A 16,217-nucleotide genomic window follows, 5' to 3' on the forward strand; every position below is an offset into this window, starting at 1 on the left:
GTTAAAAAGAGTCCATGTTCACGTCCACAGTAATGAAACAAAAACAGGAACACAGTAAAACACTTAAAACACTTCTAAATTGATACTGAATACTGGATAGTAAATACTGCATAAGCACAAGCTCTAATGCAAAGTGCAAAGTGCAAAAACCAATGCAAAGTGCCAAGTGCAAAGTGCAGAGAACAATTAACACAATAGGAAATCAAGCAGTGGAATTGAAGAAATAGGAAAAGCAGGGCACAAAAAGGTCTCAACGGGCAGGTTTTCTGATATATTCCTCAATGTTCAATAGTCAAACAGACACAGAAGAGCACAGGGACATCGCTATCTAATTCAATATATAAACACCATCACCTTTGTGACAACTGTGTATCAACTGTCCATCACATGTCACCTAGGAGACAAAGGGTCAGGTTGGAAGAATGCCTGAGTGGCTTAAGGGGCTTCTTTAGTCTGTCTCCCCCCGTCCACCTTGCCTCCTCGTCAACCTGGATAGCAGCACTCAGCACATCTGTGTGTACTCCAACACACTGACATTGATGTTAGCACTTGCACAAACCACCAAAGCTACCAAAGTTACCAAAGGTTGCAGTAACCGAAGGGGCTACACGGACAAAAGGGGCTTTACTCCTCACATCCCTTGCTTTCCACTCCTGGCTGCTTGCTGCTTGTTGTTTGATTAGTCTTTGCATAGTCCTCAGTCTTCAGGTCTCAGTTCTCCCTCTCTCAAGCTCCCTTTCGAATTTTATTAGGCTCTCTGGCTCCAATTCCCAGGCTTTGCAAGCCATGCAAACAAACAAATGAGCAAGCAATGCGTCCATTCTTCCTATCCCACTTTGGCCACTATTGGCTGCTATGCGCTCCAATGCTACACAGCTCCAATAGCTCTCTGGTGGGATTTACCAACACCAGCATGGTCTCAGCATGCAGTCAGAGCTTGGAGCAGATGGCTCAGAGCGACCAGCTAACACTGGACACTTCATAGGCAAGTGCGAGCACCGCAGGTTGCTAACCACGTAAGCAGTGGTGTTTTCCGTGCATGTACAGCCAAACAGCTGAACCAGCGGGAACAGGGAGAACAGCCATGCCTTGCTGCTCGCTCTGCTATAAAAGCATTTTAAGAGCGCAAGTCCAAGCTAATCCAAGATCCAGGACCGCCCCTCTCCTCCTTTCTCTGAAATAGACAGCGAGAATAGGCCGCCTCTCTGCCCACTGAGCTATAATGGTGTTTTAAGTGCATGAGTGCGAGTGGATCCAAGGTCCAGGACCGCCCCTCTCCGCCTTTCTCTGCAGTAGACAGTGAGAACAGTCCGCCTTGCTGCCCTCTCTGCTATAATGGCTTTTTACGAGCGCGAGTGCAAGCGGATCCAAGATCCAGGGCCGCCCACCCTCTCCTTCCTCCGCAGTATACAGCGAGGACCGCCCGCCTCAGCGCCCACTCCACTATAATTGTGTTTTAAGAGTGCGAGCAGGTCCAAGGTCAAGGACTGCTCCTCCTCTCCTTCCTCCGCAATAGATAGCGAGAACAGCACACCTCGCCGACGGCTCCACTACAATAGGGTTTTAAGAGCATGAGTGTGAGCGGATCCAAGGCCCAGGACCGCCCATTCTCTCCTTCCTCTACAATAGACAGCGAGAACAGCCTGCCTGCTGCCCGCTGCGCTATAATGGCATTTTAAATGCGCAAGTGCGAACGGATCCAAGGTCCAGGACCGTCCCTTCTCTCCCTCCTCCACAATAAACAGCGGGAACAGTCCCCCTCGCTGCTGCTCCGCTATAATGGCATTTTAAGAGCACAAGTGTAGATTTTCTCATCCTCAGTAGGTGAGTCTTAATCACATTTATCTTTTAATCAGATATTTATAGATATTTATACTTTTTTCTTTCTAAGTGAATGTCTTCATTGGCAAATCATTGTGTAATATGTGTAATGAGTGCTGGCTGTTTTAAATGTTATATTTTTAACATTTACCAACGATACAGGTTTTTTAAAGTTGGCAGAACATTCTAAAAAACATAAAAACAACAGACTAAGTTTAGAGAAGCTGGCTATTTCATGACAGTACACTTTTTGAACACAGTTCTGCTTGATTTGCACATTTCTATAACACGTATAACAGTGGACAGGAAGCATGGTCGCTTTTCAATTATCCCCATCCTGAGATTCTTCAAGTCAAAGGTGGTTCCTGCCTTGATATACAGTATGGACGCAATGCCACTGGCTCCGAACTCCATATGGGAGAAATACGAAAGTTTTTTAATGGCGAAACGTCCTAGGCTTGTCGACATCCACCACAATATCACTAATAAGGAGAGAACCTTGCATATCATCACTGTTAGCAACAAAAATGAGAGCCACCTTGATGCTATACCGCAAAGTCATCAACAAGCCAGAAGCACGAGTGCTAGACCTCATTCGAAAGGAAATCATAGACGGTGACAACTGGATGCTCGCGAAATGGGAACAAGCCAATTTATCGATCTTGAAAGAATTGGACCTGCCGGCGGAAACACTAATCCAAAGTCCCAATAGAGTGGCGAAAAAACTGTTCAAAGCAGACTGGATTCATACGCAAGAAGTGGCCAATAACTATTCTTTGACAGCCAGTTTGCCAAGTGCTCCGATGAAGCTTAACGCAGTGCGGGGTTACCTCCATAAATTTCTAGACAAGAGCCTCAGTCGCACGTTCTTACGATTTAAATTAAACCAACTGAAAACCAATGAGATTCTGGCAATTCATAAGCAAGTGTAAACGAACACATGTCGCTTTTGCAAATCACAGGAAAATATAGAAACCACAAAGCACTTGATACTTGAATGCCCCGGCCTGGTGACAGAAAGACATCGCTTTCTTATGGACCCGCTGAAGCACTATTCAACCCTAGACTTGGAAAACCTTTGGTCACTGTTGACTAACGGGAACAACAAGCGATGCGTCATAGGAGTGGCTTTGTTTCTCAAATCATTGAACTTACACTAGAAGGAGCTAGCTCCGGGGAGGTTTGTCATCAATAACTCTCAACTGTGAACCCACTGAAGCTCCTCTCCTCTGGTGTATTGGGACTTAGGATCAAAGACTAAGCAAAGCCAAAGCAGGGATTTGTCTTACACAAGTTTGTGGACAGGAATTTACAAACAGCCTTCTGTTTTTGTAAAAATTGTTATACAATTAAATAAAAATAAAAAAAGAACAAAAAAAAGAAAATAACACGTATCAATACAGAGTCTTCATGTTATATTAATTTCACCATTGCTACAAAGGACACCACGAAATATCCTCCCTAGAGTGAAACTGCCATTCCCTACAATGTGAGGGAGAAAGATGACGTCCCTAATGACATTTAGTTTAGCCCTATGATCCTTGCCCTCCCCCGAATTGATATCCAGCAGCAGCCCCAAGGCCAGAGACGAGACCTTCTGCAGGCTTCTGCAGCCAAGACCATTTAGCCACAGTCCTGGGTTTTCCTTTCACCATTCCTTGCAATCTGGAATGGTAGCCTTGTGTCACTCCAATTTAAAAAGAATAGATTCAAATAAAACCCCATTAAAAGAAAATGTCAGGATTGGAATATTTTGTCCCATTGAGATGGCATCATCTGGTAACCTTATACATAAGAGCAAGCACTACCAGTGGCAATCACCGTTCACAGGTTGGCATCCTTGTTTGCTTGAACAGCACAATACCAGGCGCATTTGCTTGAGCTAACACTTTTCATGGCTGATTAGGTCAACCAGTCCTCATTTTACAATACATTCTGGGAATTTAAGAGTCCTGAATTTAAAATTTGAGAAATACAACTACAAGTATCAAAAAGCATATATTAAAACCAAGTCTGGATGACCTACTCATGCATGGTGCTGGCAAGCGTGAGAGCTCTTTTGAGGCAGAACCTCATGTATGCATAAGTCTTGCGTGAGGTGGAGGAAGGGCAGGACGTACGAGGGTTATTTGTGAAGGGTAATATTCCTGTTATGGTTGGGTGTTTTGTTGCAGTATGGGTGGGTGTGCATACCTCTCACACATCTTAACATTTTCAGTCTCCAAGGAAAGGTTATTCAGATATGTTTAGGGTGATCCCACTGATGCCAATGGAGAGTAACATTTTCTGAAATTTTAATTGAAGGGTGATGCCGCTAACATCTATGAAAGGCCCAGAGCTTGCTGTGATGATGACAGTGAGCCCACGGTGGGTGACAACGAGGGGTGGACTGGCCTATAGAAAACTCTGGAGAGTTACTGGTAGGACTGTGCACGTGGGCCTCTATTGTATGGTATTTCCAAATGTACCCATAGGAAAAGGGATGGGCTTTCTGAAAATGTGTGATATGGGGCCAGTTTGAAAATTACTTCCAGGGCCTCTTTTGGTTCCTAGTCGTCCCGTGGTGACAACCTCCAAATGGAGATACGTTGAGAGCTACGTGTGATGGGGAAGTGGAGGTGAGGCATGAGGCCAGCAATACTACGGGTGTGGTGGGGGAAGTGGGGCACTGGGTTATTGGCTGGGTTTTAGGGTCATATAGTCATAAGGCAGGATTCTGGTATGCATTACAGTTTGGGGAACAGAGCGGGACAGGAAGACACCAGCTGCCGGTGTGCTTTGTGTCAGAGAGTGTACAAACTACTCAAGCTTAGTTTAAGGCAATGTGTTTATATGACTACGTTACAGAAAATGTATTCTTTTTCTACTTGAAGAATGCACAAGTACGACATTTCTATAAGCAGAGATTAAAACGTGTGACGCAATTGGCCCTGTATTATGCTGCAAAATTTTCAATTCCATGCGATAAAATCTTGGGGGGCGTTTGAAGCACTCGACTATACCAAAGAGCAATATGTAACCCCCTACAGTGGGCGGTAATTTGTAATGCCATTTCTCTTCCGCCTCCGCCTCCTTTAAATAGTGCCCCCTGCAGTGAAATTCAAGAGACAAACACAATCCCCCCTCCAAACCTCCAAACCCCTGCCTTGACTGATACTTTGCCAAGATCACAGCGACTAACATACACAATGACATAAAGCCACAGCACAGATGTGCTTTGCCTGGGCTCCCTCATTGCACAACGGTGCCATTTTCCAAAATGAAACAGTTTGAACCTGTTTTCATGACCGCTGTGCAGTCAGTCCAGAGTTTCGCAAATATCCTCCTGACAGGCTTTAATTGCAGTTTTTCATTGACTCGCTGTACCTCAAATGTGCAGTGGACTAACATAAACAACTTGCTTCCATAAGCTGCTGTAACTCCCTCTACTCCTATCCCCTGTACACCTCTGATGTGGGGGGTGGGATTTTTTCCCACTTGCATTAATAGTTTCAATGTATTGCTATACTGTGAGCTATAAAGTCCAGAGAAGATACACATTGGTGGGTACAAAATGCCCACAGGCTTTCAACGCGTGTATATTGACAAATCCAGGACATCACGTACCTTGCATGGATCCATTTCTCTGCAGATTTTGATAGATTTTTCCAGGTGAAAGGTCAGTTCCCTAACTATATTTGGGCAGAGGATCAACGCCGAGCATCAGAACAGCTACCTATCTAAGACCACTTCAAGGTTGTGGTTCTCGACTTCACGGTATTCGAGGCAATACACATGCCCACTGGCGAGACACTAATCACTAGTACACGCTCAGAAGCCGCGGTACTGCTTCGCAGGAACTCCTACAGTAAAGCAGGAGCTGTCTGCAAAATCCGGTGTCATTGGAACGATCTTGACGTGGCAGTATTTCCTACTCTGTACAATTGCAGGTCGTAAAGGATGTAACGCTATAACTCAATAAAAATAATCAACCACTATAATTTCTTGCTTTACAATCCTTCGTGTTTACTTTTCTCTATATTTCAAGGACATTTACACCATTTCATACCTCTCTACTCCAGTGGTGTCGTCAGGAATCAAATTTAGGCGGCCACAGATAAAAGTGGGGGTGGGGGGCTATAAAAGGGAATGTGTGACGCCACACGCACTCCTGCAGAGAAACTTTTGTGCACACCAATTACCAAACCATAGCTCTCAACTCACACGCTTTTGGCGGGTGTCACCCGCCTTGTAAAGGGCTGATTCACCCGCCATGCCCCCTGCACGCCCATTCATTCCAATGGGCGTCTCACCCGTCAAAAACAAAATCAGGTGATTTCAACCGCCTTTGCGACACAAATGGTTGAGAGCTATGCACCCCACTGCACCTCCCCTCCCATCAGAATGTAGGCACACAACCATTAAGTCACTAATGACCCATCACTCACAGTTTTACTACATTCTGATTGGAGGGGCTGGTCTTTGTAATGTGTCACCCCTCCTGGGAGCATGGTATCTCCCAGGAGCTCGTGGCAGTAGCCACTTGACTATACTCAATAAAAGGAATGGGCGGTCTCCCGCTCATTCAGGCTTCGAGTATGTAACTCTGATGTGCTGAGAGTTTATTGCACAGCACCATGCTGGTGCTGCATAGCTGATTGAGGGCCTGCCCTGCCAGGCCCTCTGCCATGGGGGTGCCCCTGCTGGGCAACGCCGTCTATCCTGGCTGCCTGCCAGGCCAGTAGAGCCCCTGCTGAGCAACTCTACCCCATACAGCCCGGTGCCCCTGCTGGGCAACACCAGCGTTGGTTGCTGTCATTGGCATGGGTGCCCCCAGACCATGGAAGAGCCTGTGTACTCACGGGCTGACTAGGTGTCCCCAGTCTGGAGCTGGAAGCTGGGTGCCCCCAGCCTAGGTGTCACACCGGGTGCTCGTGACGTATGCAGGGTGACCCCTGCCTAAAGCGACCCCTGCTTGAAGCTGGGCTACGTGACTGCAGCCCGAGGTCTGCTGGGTGCCCCAGACCTGGACATAACAGTCTTGAGGGCAGAGGGAACTTAACAGCTCTTCATTGTTGATTACGGCCCTGTGTGTGTGCTGTGCTGGCGAACACAGCACTGCAGAGTGAGTAGCCAGCTGACGTAGGGGGGGCAGCATTTCAGAGGAGGGGCCCAGGCCCCCCCTGGGCTCTCCACTAGCAACACCACTGCTCTACCCGCCCACCGCCCCATGGCAAAAGTTAAATTACCCACCAAGCCCCTTGCTCGCCCATATAATTCAAAGGGGTCTCACCCACCCACAATAAAATCGTCTGCTTTCACCCACCCTGGTGGCCCAAAAGGTTGAGAGGATAATGTGTTATCACGCTGTTTTAAGCCAACTTTACAAAATGGTTTTGCAAGACACTTGTGCGGTAGCGCATCAGACGCAACCTGCATTGCGTGTCGTTGGTGTCATTCACGCACATATTTCACAACTCGTCAACTTTTTTGGTAACATTAGTGGCAGATGGCATTTAGACACATACACAGCACAAACAAATAATAACACTGTGCAGGATATTGAACTGTTAGAGTTTTGTCCAGGCCCTCTGGGGCAAAAGACATACAAACCCATTAAATTGCCTATGTATTTGCACCAACAAAAATGACTTCACAGAAAAGGGCGCTGAAAGGAGCGCCATCCGTCTTTGACACTCAAGGGCATCAAGGGCTGAGATACAAATAACTTTGTGCAGTGAAATAAATAAATGGTCACTATTATTGTACAGAGAGGGGGAGAGACGGCAGAGAGGCAGTCACTGCAGTCAACACAGCGTTTTTCTGATGTTTTCCTCGTCTGTTTGCAGTTTCTATTGGAGGTGTGTCTATCCCTCTCAACTGTCAGTCCAGAAAAACTAAGCACCCCTTGAGGGTCCGGAAATGAATGATAATTGGTTGGCCGAAGACCAACCGCCTCATTTACAGTGTAAGAATATATATTCATTAGTCATTAGTTATTACGTAGCTATTAGTTTCACTAGAGTGAAGCCATTTTAAGATGACCAGAATCGCCATTTTGTTTTCTCTCTCTGCTCTCTCTAACGTTGCCACTTGCCTCATGTAAAACTGCTTTGCTGTCGATATTATTTCGCTTCAATGGTCCAAGGCTAAGAAACATGTTGAAACATTACACTGGAGAGCCAGACAGCAATGCCCGATTCCCTCCCTCACGTAGCCTTGAAGACAGGGAGCAAGGCATATAATCAGGACACGAATGCCAGCGAGTCTCCTGAAAGAATAGCAATGTACGAAACTAGCATTTAAAGAGTTGAATTATGATCTTCTTTACGGCCCCCCTTTCTGAGCCCAGTGAGGTCCCGGAGAGCGGGCTGAATTCTAGAGCGAGAATTGAAACTTAGAGATAGGGAGGCCTGGTATGTCCTACGCACAGCTTGCCTATGAAAAACAGAAACGCTGTGTTCTCGCAAACAAAGAATGGTGTCTGTAAAAATGGTGGTCTGAAGTGTCATATTTGTCATGATGGTCAATCATGGTCAATCATCGCCTCTAATTCAAAGGGAAATGAATTGGGGGCGGCATCAAATGTGTCATTGCGGATTGTAAGGTGCTCCTTTTGTATATATATGTAACTGATGTACGACTCTTTTTTGCTTGCGTCCCCTGAGGTGTGTTAGACACACGTCGCGGGGCGTGGGACCACTTGGCCAATTGGGACTATTTGTATTGCAATAAACCCTAGATTTTGGGAATAGAACCTTGTGTTTGGCGTATCTATTCGTGTGTGGTGAGTGTGCCTTGTTTCCACATTCGAGGGTCCCTCAGGGGCCCCTTCATGATGGCGCCCGAATAGGGACCCTCCCCCACTTGTTCCTTCGTGTACGTTGCAAAATAAGGAAGGTGACAAGAACGGCGAGGACGGGAGATATCGAACTGGGATCGAGAGGTGTTCGGGGCGCCCTGCGTAAGTGATGAGACTCCTTTCTGAAAATCTGCACACCGCTGATCCCTGATCGACGTCCCCGGCCAGCGAACAAGGAGGCGAGGGTCCTGAAACGAGGCAGAGCCGAGATACGCAGACACGTCGTCATTGGTTGCGTCAGTATATGGACGAATTGTGTCTTGGAAAGACAAATTGGTTGATCAGGTGAGTCGTACCCCGATTTGTAAGTAATCCTGATATTGGTTGAGAGGTGATTTTGCAAAATCAAACACCCAGGGTAAGTTTGATTAGCCAAGGGTAAGGTTAAAACATGCCTGGGGTATTGTCCACGTTAGCGGGATTTTTCCGCTGTGGTGAACAATCTTTGGAAACTGGCCAGTAAGCACCACCGGGAGGAACGCCGGCTTATGAGATGTACATAAAGTATGGTATGGGAACGATAATGTTGTGTGAGACTTGGCATAAGCAAACCAGAAAACAGGAAAATCTTCAGTGGCCGATTGATGGGAGTTTTGAGATGGGACTTATAGATAACCTGGAAAAGGTGTTGATAAGTAAAAGAGCACGCCCTGGCGCACGTGACACCCTTAGGGACTGGAGAAGGGAAGCAATGCTCAGATACAGAAGTAGAGAGAAACATGCGCGTAGGCATAAGTCAAAGATGGAGAAAGCTGAGGAGAAGGAGGAGGAGGAGTGGAGTAACAGCTTGAGAAAGGCAAGGCGGCGCGATGAATTAAACATAGAAAAAATATATCCACAAAGAGAGCTACGCACATCAGACGATTTGATAAACAGAATTTTAACTGAAACAAAACAGGGCCCGAGGAGTGATACGAAACAGACTACGACAGTAGCTGTCACTCAACCCCCTCCCGTTGCTCAGCTCCTCCCAACGCCAGCACAACCACAGGCTGCATCAGACACTGCACTGCCCACTAGCCAGCCAGCTCCAAGTGTTTTGCAATTACCACAGCCCCAACATATGAGCCCCCCTCTCACTGCCCCCTCCGCACCTTCCGATCAAGAGGGTGCCACTGTTCCGACTGCCCCTCCCATGAGTGGAATTGAGCAGAATGAATGTATGAGAGTAACTCGTAGCGCGATCAGCAAGGAAAGAAGGCGTGAGCTGCAAGAACAAGCGGAGATATATATAGACGAGCATGATGAGCGATCCACGCTAGCGTCACTGTGTGACTTCAGAAGGAACAATGAAATGCAGGTATTGTTGGAATGCATGGGGGAGTATTTGGCGGGACAATGGAAAAAGTAAATTGGAAAGTTACCACCGCAACGATTGTTGGATTTGAATGCATTAGCCCGTTGTAGAGGGAGAGATGAGGAGATAAAAGAGCATGTAGATAGACTGTTTGAATTGAAGAATGAACTTGATGAAGAATATTCTGAAGTATTCGCCACACTGGGGAATAAGAGAAAAAATATTGAGAGAGGCAGGAAGAAAGCGTCAGGATTGTATACGCAGAGATCCTTGCCGCCACCGGGACAGATAGGTGATATACGAAGATTGCAGGTGTGTGTGCGGGAAGCGATGAGATGGATGGCAAGTCCTAGGACTTCGGTAGGAGAGATAAATGAGATATGTAATGAGTATCCTTTGCAAATAAGAATAGAAGCGCTGCGGACGATAGTAGGGGTGTGGTAGGTAGGTATGCATGGAGGGCCTTTGGGATTAAACCAATGTGCATATTGCAGGGAGGAAGGACAAGGCAGACACAATGTCCGCACTTGCAAAATAGAGGCGGAAATGGTCAGAGAAGGCCTCATAGAGGGCACAGAGGAACAAATGGTCATGAGAGACATCATATGCAGCAGCATCAGAATGATCAAAGGAATGGTGCACAAAATCAAGGCCAGGCTCCGAATCAAAATATACAGAATCAAAATCAGCAAGGTGCACAAATGCGAAATAGAGGAAGAGGGGGGAACATTTTTGATACTCAGACAGGTGCATACTATAATAACAGTGGTGATTACACATCAGATGACGTGTTGTTACCCCAATAGGACAGCCCAGGACAGGGTTCGGATCCAGTGTCTATTCCAGTGAATCAGAAAGGACCCTACGTAGAAATGAAGATCGGGAATGAAGTGCATAGATTCCTCGTAGATACGGGGGCACAAAAGTGCTCGATAGATCATCATTTGGTTCCAGACATACCTCTGTCAGGGCGACAGAATATCTCAGTAGGGTTCGCAGGTACCCCAGTAATGAACCCCGAGTCAAAATCAGTAGCAGTGACAATAATAATCATTTTAACAGAGCATTGTGGAGAGAATATTTTAGGATTAAATCTATTGAAAAAACTGAGTGCAGTTATCCATTGTACACCAGATGGGGTATTATTGACTATTTCTCCCCAGATTATGTCGACTTCTGAATTTATGACGGAACCTTTAACAGGAGAATTGAGTACAGTGCCAACTTGTATTTGGGCCGTGAATGACAATGATGTGGGATGTTTGAAAATAGAGCCAGTAAAAATTACATTGAAAGAAGGAATAACACTACCGCGTATTCCGCAGTATAAAATTCCAGCAGAAGGAGAAAAAGGATTGAAAAGTATTGTTTTTGATTTGGTGAAACTGGGAGTGATTGAGGAAATTACAGGTAGCGTGTGGAACAGCCCCATTCTTCCGGTGTACAAGAAAGGGGGTAATGAGGTACAGTACCGGTTTATTATTGATCTCCGTGCACTGAACAAAGTGGTAGATCCCCAATTCCCGTTAATGCCAGACGTCACTACGATCTTGACAATGATCCCTGCATCAGCAGAATATTTTAGTGTTGTTGATTTAAAAAACGCCTTCTTCAGCATTCCAGTACACAAAGAAAGCAGGTATTTATTCGTTTTCACTTTAGGAGGACGATCATTCACATTTACACGCATACCACAAGGTTATATTGAAAGTGCGAGCATATATATTAGAGCATTGAAAGAACAGTTGGACATGTTAGAATTACCAGCAGACTGTGTATTGCTACAATACATTGACGATTTATTAATCGCTGCTGACACGGAAGAGATGTGTAAAAAAGGTACTATTTTACTATTGACCCATCTAGCTGCGCATGGCCACAAAGCGAGCCTAAAGAAATTCCAATACTGACAGAAAGAAGTAGCTTACTTGGGTTACTTACTTTCCAAGGAAGGGAGAAGATTAACGCCTGAAAGAATAAAGAGCATTTCTGGTATGCTTATCCCAACGACACAGAAAGGTGTGAGAGCTGTAATAGGCATGGCTTCATATTGTCGTCAGTGGATTGTGAACTTTGCTTTGATTGTGAAGCCAATGGTGGAGTTAACAAAGAAAAATGCTGTGGTATCTTTGCAGTGGAATGAAGAGTGTCAGAAAGCATTTGATTTGCTAAAAACCATTTTGAGTTCTGCTCCAGTTTTGGGCACACTGAATTATGAAAAGGTTTTTAGGCTATTTGTGCATGAGAACGAAGGATGCGCGTTGTCTGTCTTAACACAGGAACAAGGTGGAAGAAATACGCTGTGCGGCTATTTTTCTTCTGCGCTGGACCCTGTAGCGTGCGCACTACCACGATGTTTGCGAGCTGTTGCAGCGGCTGCTGCGTCGGCGAAACAAACAGAAGGGATGGTATTGGGGCACACCTTAATCTTGATGGTGCCACATGCCATAGATGTTCTACTCAATAGAATGCAGACACAACACCTCACCTCTGCTAGATTGACTAGATATGAAATTGTATTGTTCGCGCCCCACATCCAAATTATGAGGTGTAGCGCTTTGAATCCAGCAGAATTAATACCAATGCCCAGGGAAAACAGTGGTGGGACTGAATCACCTCCCCATGATTGTTTAATGGTTACTGAGGAAGAAACAAAAGGGAGAATTGATTTGAGTGATACACCCCTAAAAGAACCAGAAGGGGAACTGTTTTGTGACAGCTCTTGTTTTAAATTACCTGACGGCACATCAACTGCCGCATACGCTGTCACCACATTAAAAAGCGTTGTGGAGAGTAATAGAATTCCTTACAACTCTGCCCAAGCAGCAGAGATAATTGCCTTAACAAGAGCTTGTGAAATTTCATAGAACTTGAGTGTAAATATCTATACTGATAGCCAGTACGCCTTTGGCGTAGTCCATAACTTTGGCCGATTATGGGCCGAGAGAGGTTTCCTAACATCCCATGGGGCTAGAATCCGACATGGCCCACTGATTGTGCGATTACTGTCTGCAATTACGTGTCCAAAGCACCTGGCAATAATGAAATGCGAGGCGCATAAAAAAGTGACATGTAACGTGGGAAAAGGAAACGCATTTGCAGACAAAATTGCGAAACAGACTGCGATTGACTTGAATACAAAAATGTTGACAGCACAATCGGAGGAAGTGCCCTGCATGATAGAAAATGGAATTGTAACTGTTAGAGAAATGCAGCCGGAAGCTACCGCTAACGAAATACAGGGATGGGCCAAGGCCTCTGCAGAATTGGATTTGGAGGGATGTTGGGTGGACAAGAAAAGCGGGAATTGGATGTTGCCAAATGCTTACATAAATGCAATGGTTACAAATGCTCACAGTCCCACACACATCTGTGCGAAGAAAATAGTCCAACATTTAGTCACAGTTTGGGAAACTCCCCTTATAAAAAAGAATGCCGAGAGGTTGGTCCAAAACTGCATTACGTGCTTACAGCACAATGTGGGAAAAGGAACAGTGACTCCAACAGGAAGTTTCGGACCTCCCTCTATGCCATTCGAAGTAATTCACTTTGACTTTATAGAAATGGAAAGGTGCCAAAATCTGAAGTACGTTCTAGTGATCATATGTGCATTTAGCAAATGGGTGGAAGTGTATCCTTTGAAAGATTGCACAGCAATGAGCACGGCGAAAGTAATGCTAAAAGAGTATTTCTCTCGCTTTTGTCTGCCCCATGTCATATGGTCGGACAATGGTCCGCACTTTGTGGCTGCAGTGATATTACAGATTTGTGCAGGATTACAGATCGATAAGAGATTCCACAGTTCAAGACATCCGAGTTCGGTCGGTCTTATTGAACATCATAACGGAATTCTAAAGTCCAAGATCAGTAAGAACTGTGCGAGCAGCAAATTGAGTTGGGTAGATGCATTGCCAATAGAGTTACTATGCATGCGAACGTGCAGGCCAGAACTGGGCTCTCCCCTTATGAGATCATAATGGGGAGACCAGCAAATGTGTGGTGCGCACCTCAGCCGAGGAAAATGAGTGAGATTGAATACCCTGTACTCAGCATTTACTGTAATTCGTTAGTAAAAAAACTGCATTTGATTCATCAGCAGGTGCAGGAGGGATTACCGGTGCGGTATACTGGCCCAGGACATGCATTGGAGCCAGGCACCTGGGTGTTAATAAGGAACTTCGAACGGAAAACATCGCTAGCACCCAGGTGGCGTGGGCCGTATCAGGTACTATTAACCACGCAGACAGCACTATGCGTGGATGGACGCTAGGCGTGGATTCATGCCACGCACGCCAAGAAAGTCCCATCGCCATTCGACACGTCAACTGATTGGGACAAAGACCAGAAAGAGACAACAGTGGTTCCAGAAACGGAAAATGCCATTACCAGTACTTTGCTACGGAAGTTACCTGCTCCTGGAACAGAGCCTGATGAGATTGCCATGAAAACGGAAGAGCAAAGAGTGCCTCAACGTTGTCCAGCAGATTCTGCATCACTGCTGGCCGACTTCAAGCGCATACCTCTGTGGCGCCCATCATCTTCTGTTGCGCCACAGCCTGCATTGTCGCCTGGGCACCCATCATCATCTGCCATTGTGCCCCAGGCTGACTCCAAGCTTGAGACCGGAAGTGCACCCGCACTATTTGTTGATCACACGGTACCAGGAGCAAATCGGTGCAACCTGCGGAGCAGAAAGAAGGAGTGATCACATTTTTCATCTCTTGGTGAATTTCTTGTCTCTGTTTCCTATTTTCGGATGAAGTGGGAACCAGAGGCCTAGAGGAGGGTGGCGTAAGAGTTGTGCAAATTAGACAGCTCATGAAACGCAACTCCTCGGTGCTAAATCCATGTGTCAGGAACCCGAGTGAACAAGCGGGGCGCACGTGGTACAAAGGGAGCTGCTCTGAAATTCTAGAGCAATGTGCAAAATGCAGGGAGGCCTTGCCAGATGAGTCGGCAATCCAGGCAGATAGAAAACTGGCATAAAAAGATTGTAGACATTGATTGAACTATTTCAACTATCCGGAGAAGCACAAGAGCAAACAATATTCACGACGAGCACAGCGGAAGAAGAAGGACGAGAGAAGAATGTCGGAAACTGCAAATGCCTCCTCTTGCACCAATGCTGATAGCGAGTTAAACGTAGTACATAATAAGGTGAAAAAAGGGCATGGTCTAAAGAATTGTATGTTGGGTCTAACCATAGTAATGTGCATAATGAGTATATTAGCCCCAATGTTGACCATAACAGTGTTATGGTATCTAGAGGAAATGCACCCTCTTGAAGTACTTTTTCTCATGATGAACATTTCCACAACGGAAAGCCCAGTCCATGTGATTTCCTATAACTTGTCCCCAATGGAAGAGAAACATAGGGAAGGATATGGGAACAACACATTGCTGTTAATAATGAATATGACACACTCAATCCTAAGAAAAAAATAATTGTTGGGTTTGTGCCCACCTGCCGCAGAGTGGTGGTCAGGGAATAGGATGGTATGTACAGCCCCTGCCCTTAACATCTGCATGTTATGCTTCTCTGAGTGCCTTATATTATGGGAAATGGAACGAAAGTGAAACTGGTCAACTAGATAAAACAAATATGAATGAATTCGAGGAAGTAATTATGAAACCGGTGGGTTGCTCCATGTTTCAAAAAAGACGATTAATTACACCAGCAATAATGCCACAGGATAGATTGTCTGTACCTTATAAAACATCTGTGATCACGTTCCACATGAACCCACATGGGAATAAGGATGCGGAACCCCCTTCATATACAGTGAATTATAACCCTCATTCTGTCCCATGCTGTCTAAAGAAAACGGGTTCTTTCCAGGTAGGAACTTTTACCAGATACAGGCATTCCTTGATAAAGAATTGGAACCAATATATGTGGGAGATCCTGTGTATTTCATATGTGGAGAAAAAGCATATCCTTGGTTACCTAGGAACTGGGAAGGTACGTGTTATTTGGGATTTCTGTTCCCTGGGGTGTTTCTTTTAAAAACAACAGACATAATCAAATTGACTAGGTCACGACCTCGCCGTAATATTGAAGACGGGTTGATTGTAGAGGACATAGCAAAATCATTCATACCGTTTTGGGGCCAGGCGATAAACTCTTATAACATAAGACGACTGTCTAGGATATTAGAAGAAACAATAAATGCAACCACTGATATATTATATAATATGACGCTTGAAGAAAAAGGAATTAGATTAATGTCACTACAAAATAGAATGGCCCTTGATAAA

General features: G+C 45.5%; 1 protein-coding gene across 1 annotated transcript in view; it reads right to left on the reverse strand.

The window, feature by feature from the left end:
* LOC138582140 (zinc finger protein 282-like) overlaps positions 1–5,572 on the reverse strand; it is a 120,975-nt gene extending 115,403 nt beyond the window's left edge. The window contains exon 1 of the mRNA XM_069653156.1: positions 5,428–5,572. Within this exon, the coding sequence (XP_069509257.1) occupies positions 5,428–5,442 (15 nt within the window). The 5' untranslated portion in view covers positions 5,443–5,572. The remainder of the gene's footprint in view (positions 1–5,427) is intronic.
* Positions 5,573–16,217: the final 10,645 nt, after the last annotated feature.

This window comes from Ambystoma mexicanum, chromosome 3q (genome assembly GCF_040938575.1).
Source record: "Ambystoma mexicanum isolate Mex_15411 chromosome 3q, UKY_AmexF1_1, whole genome shotgun sequence".
Taxonomy (NCBI): domain Eukaryota; kingdom Metazoa; phylum Chordata; class Amphibia; order Caudata; family Ambystomatidae; genus Ambystoma; species Ambystoma mexicanum.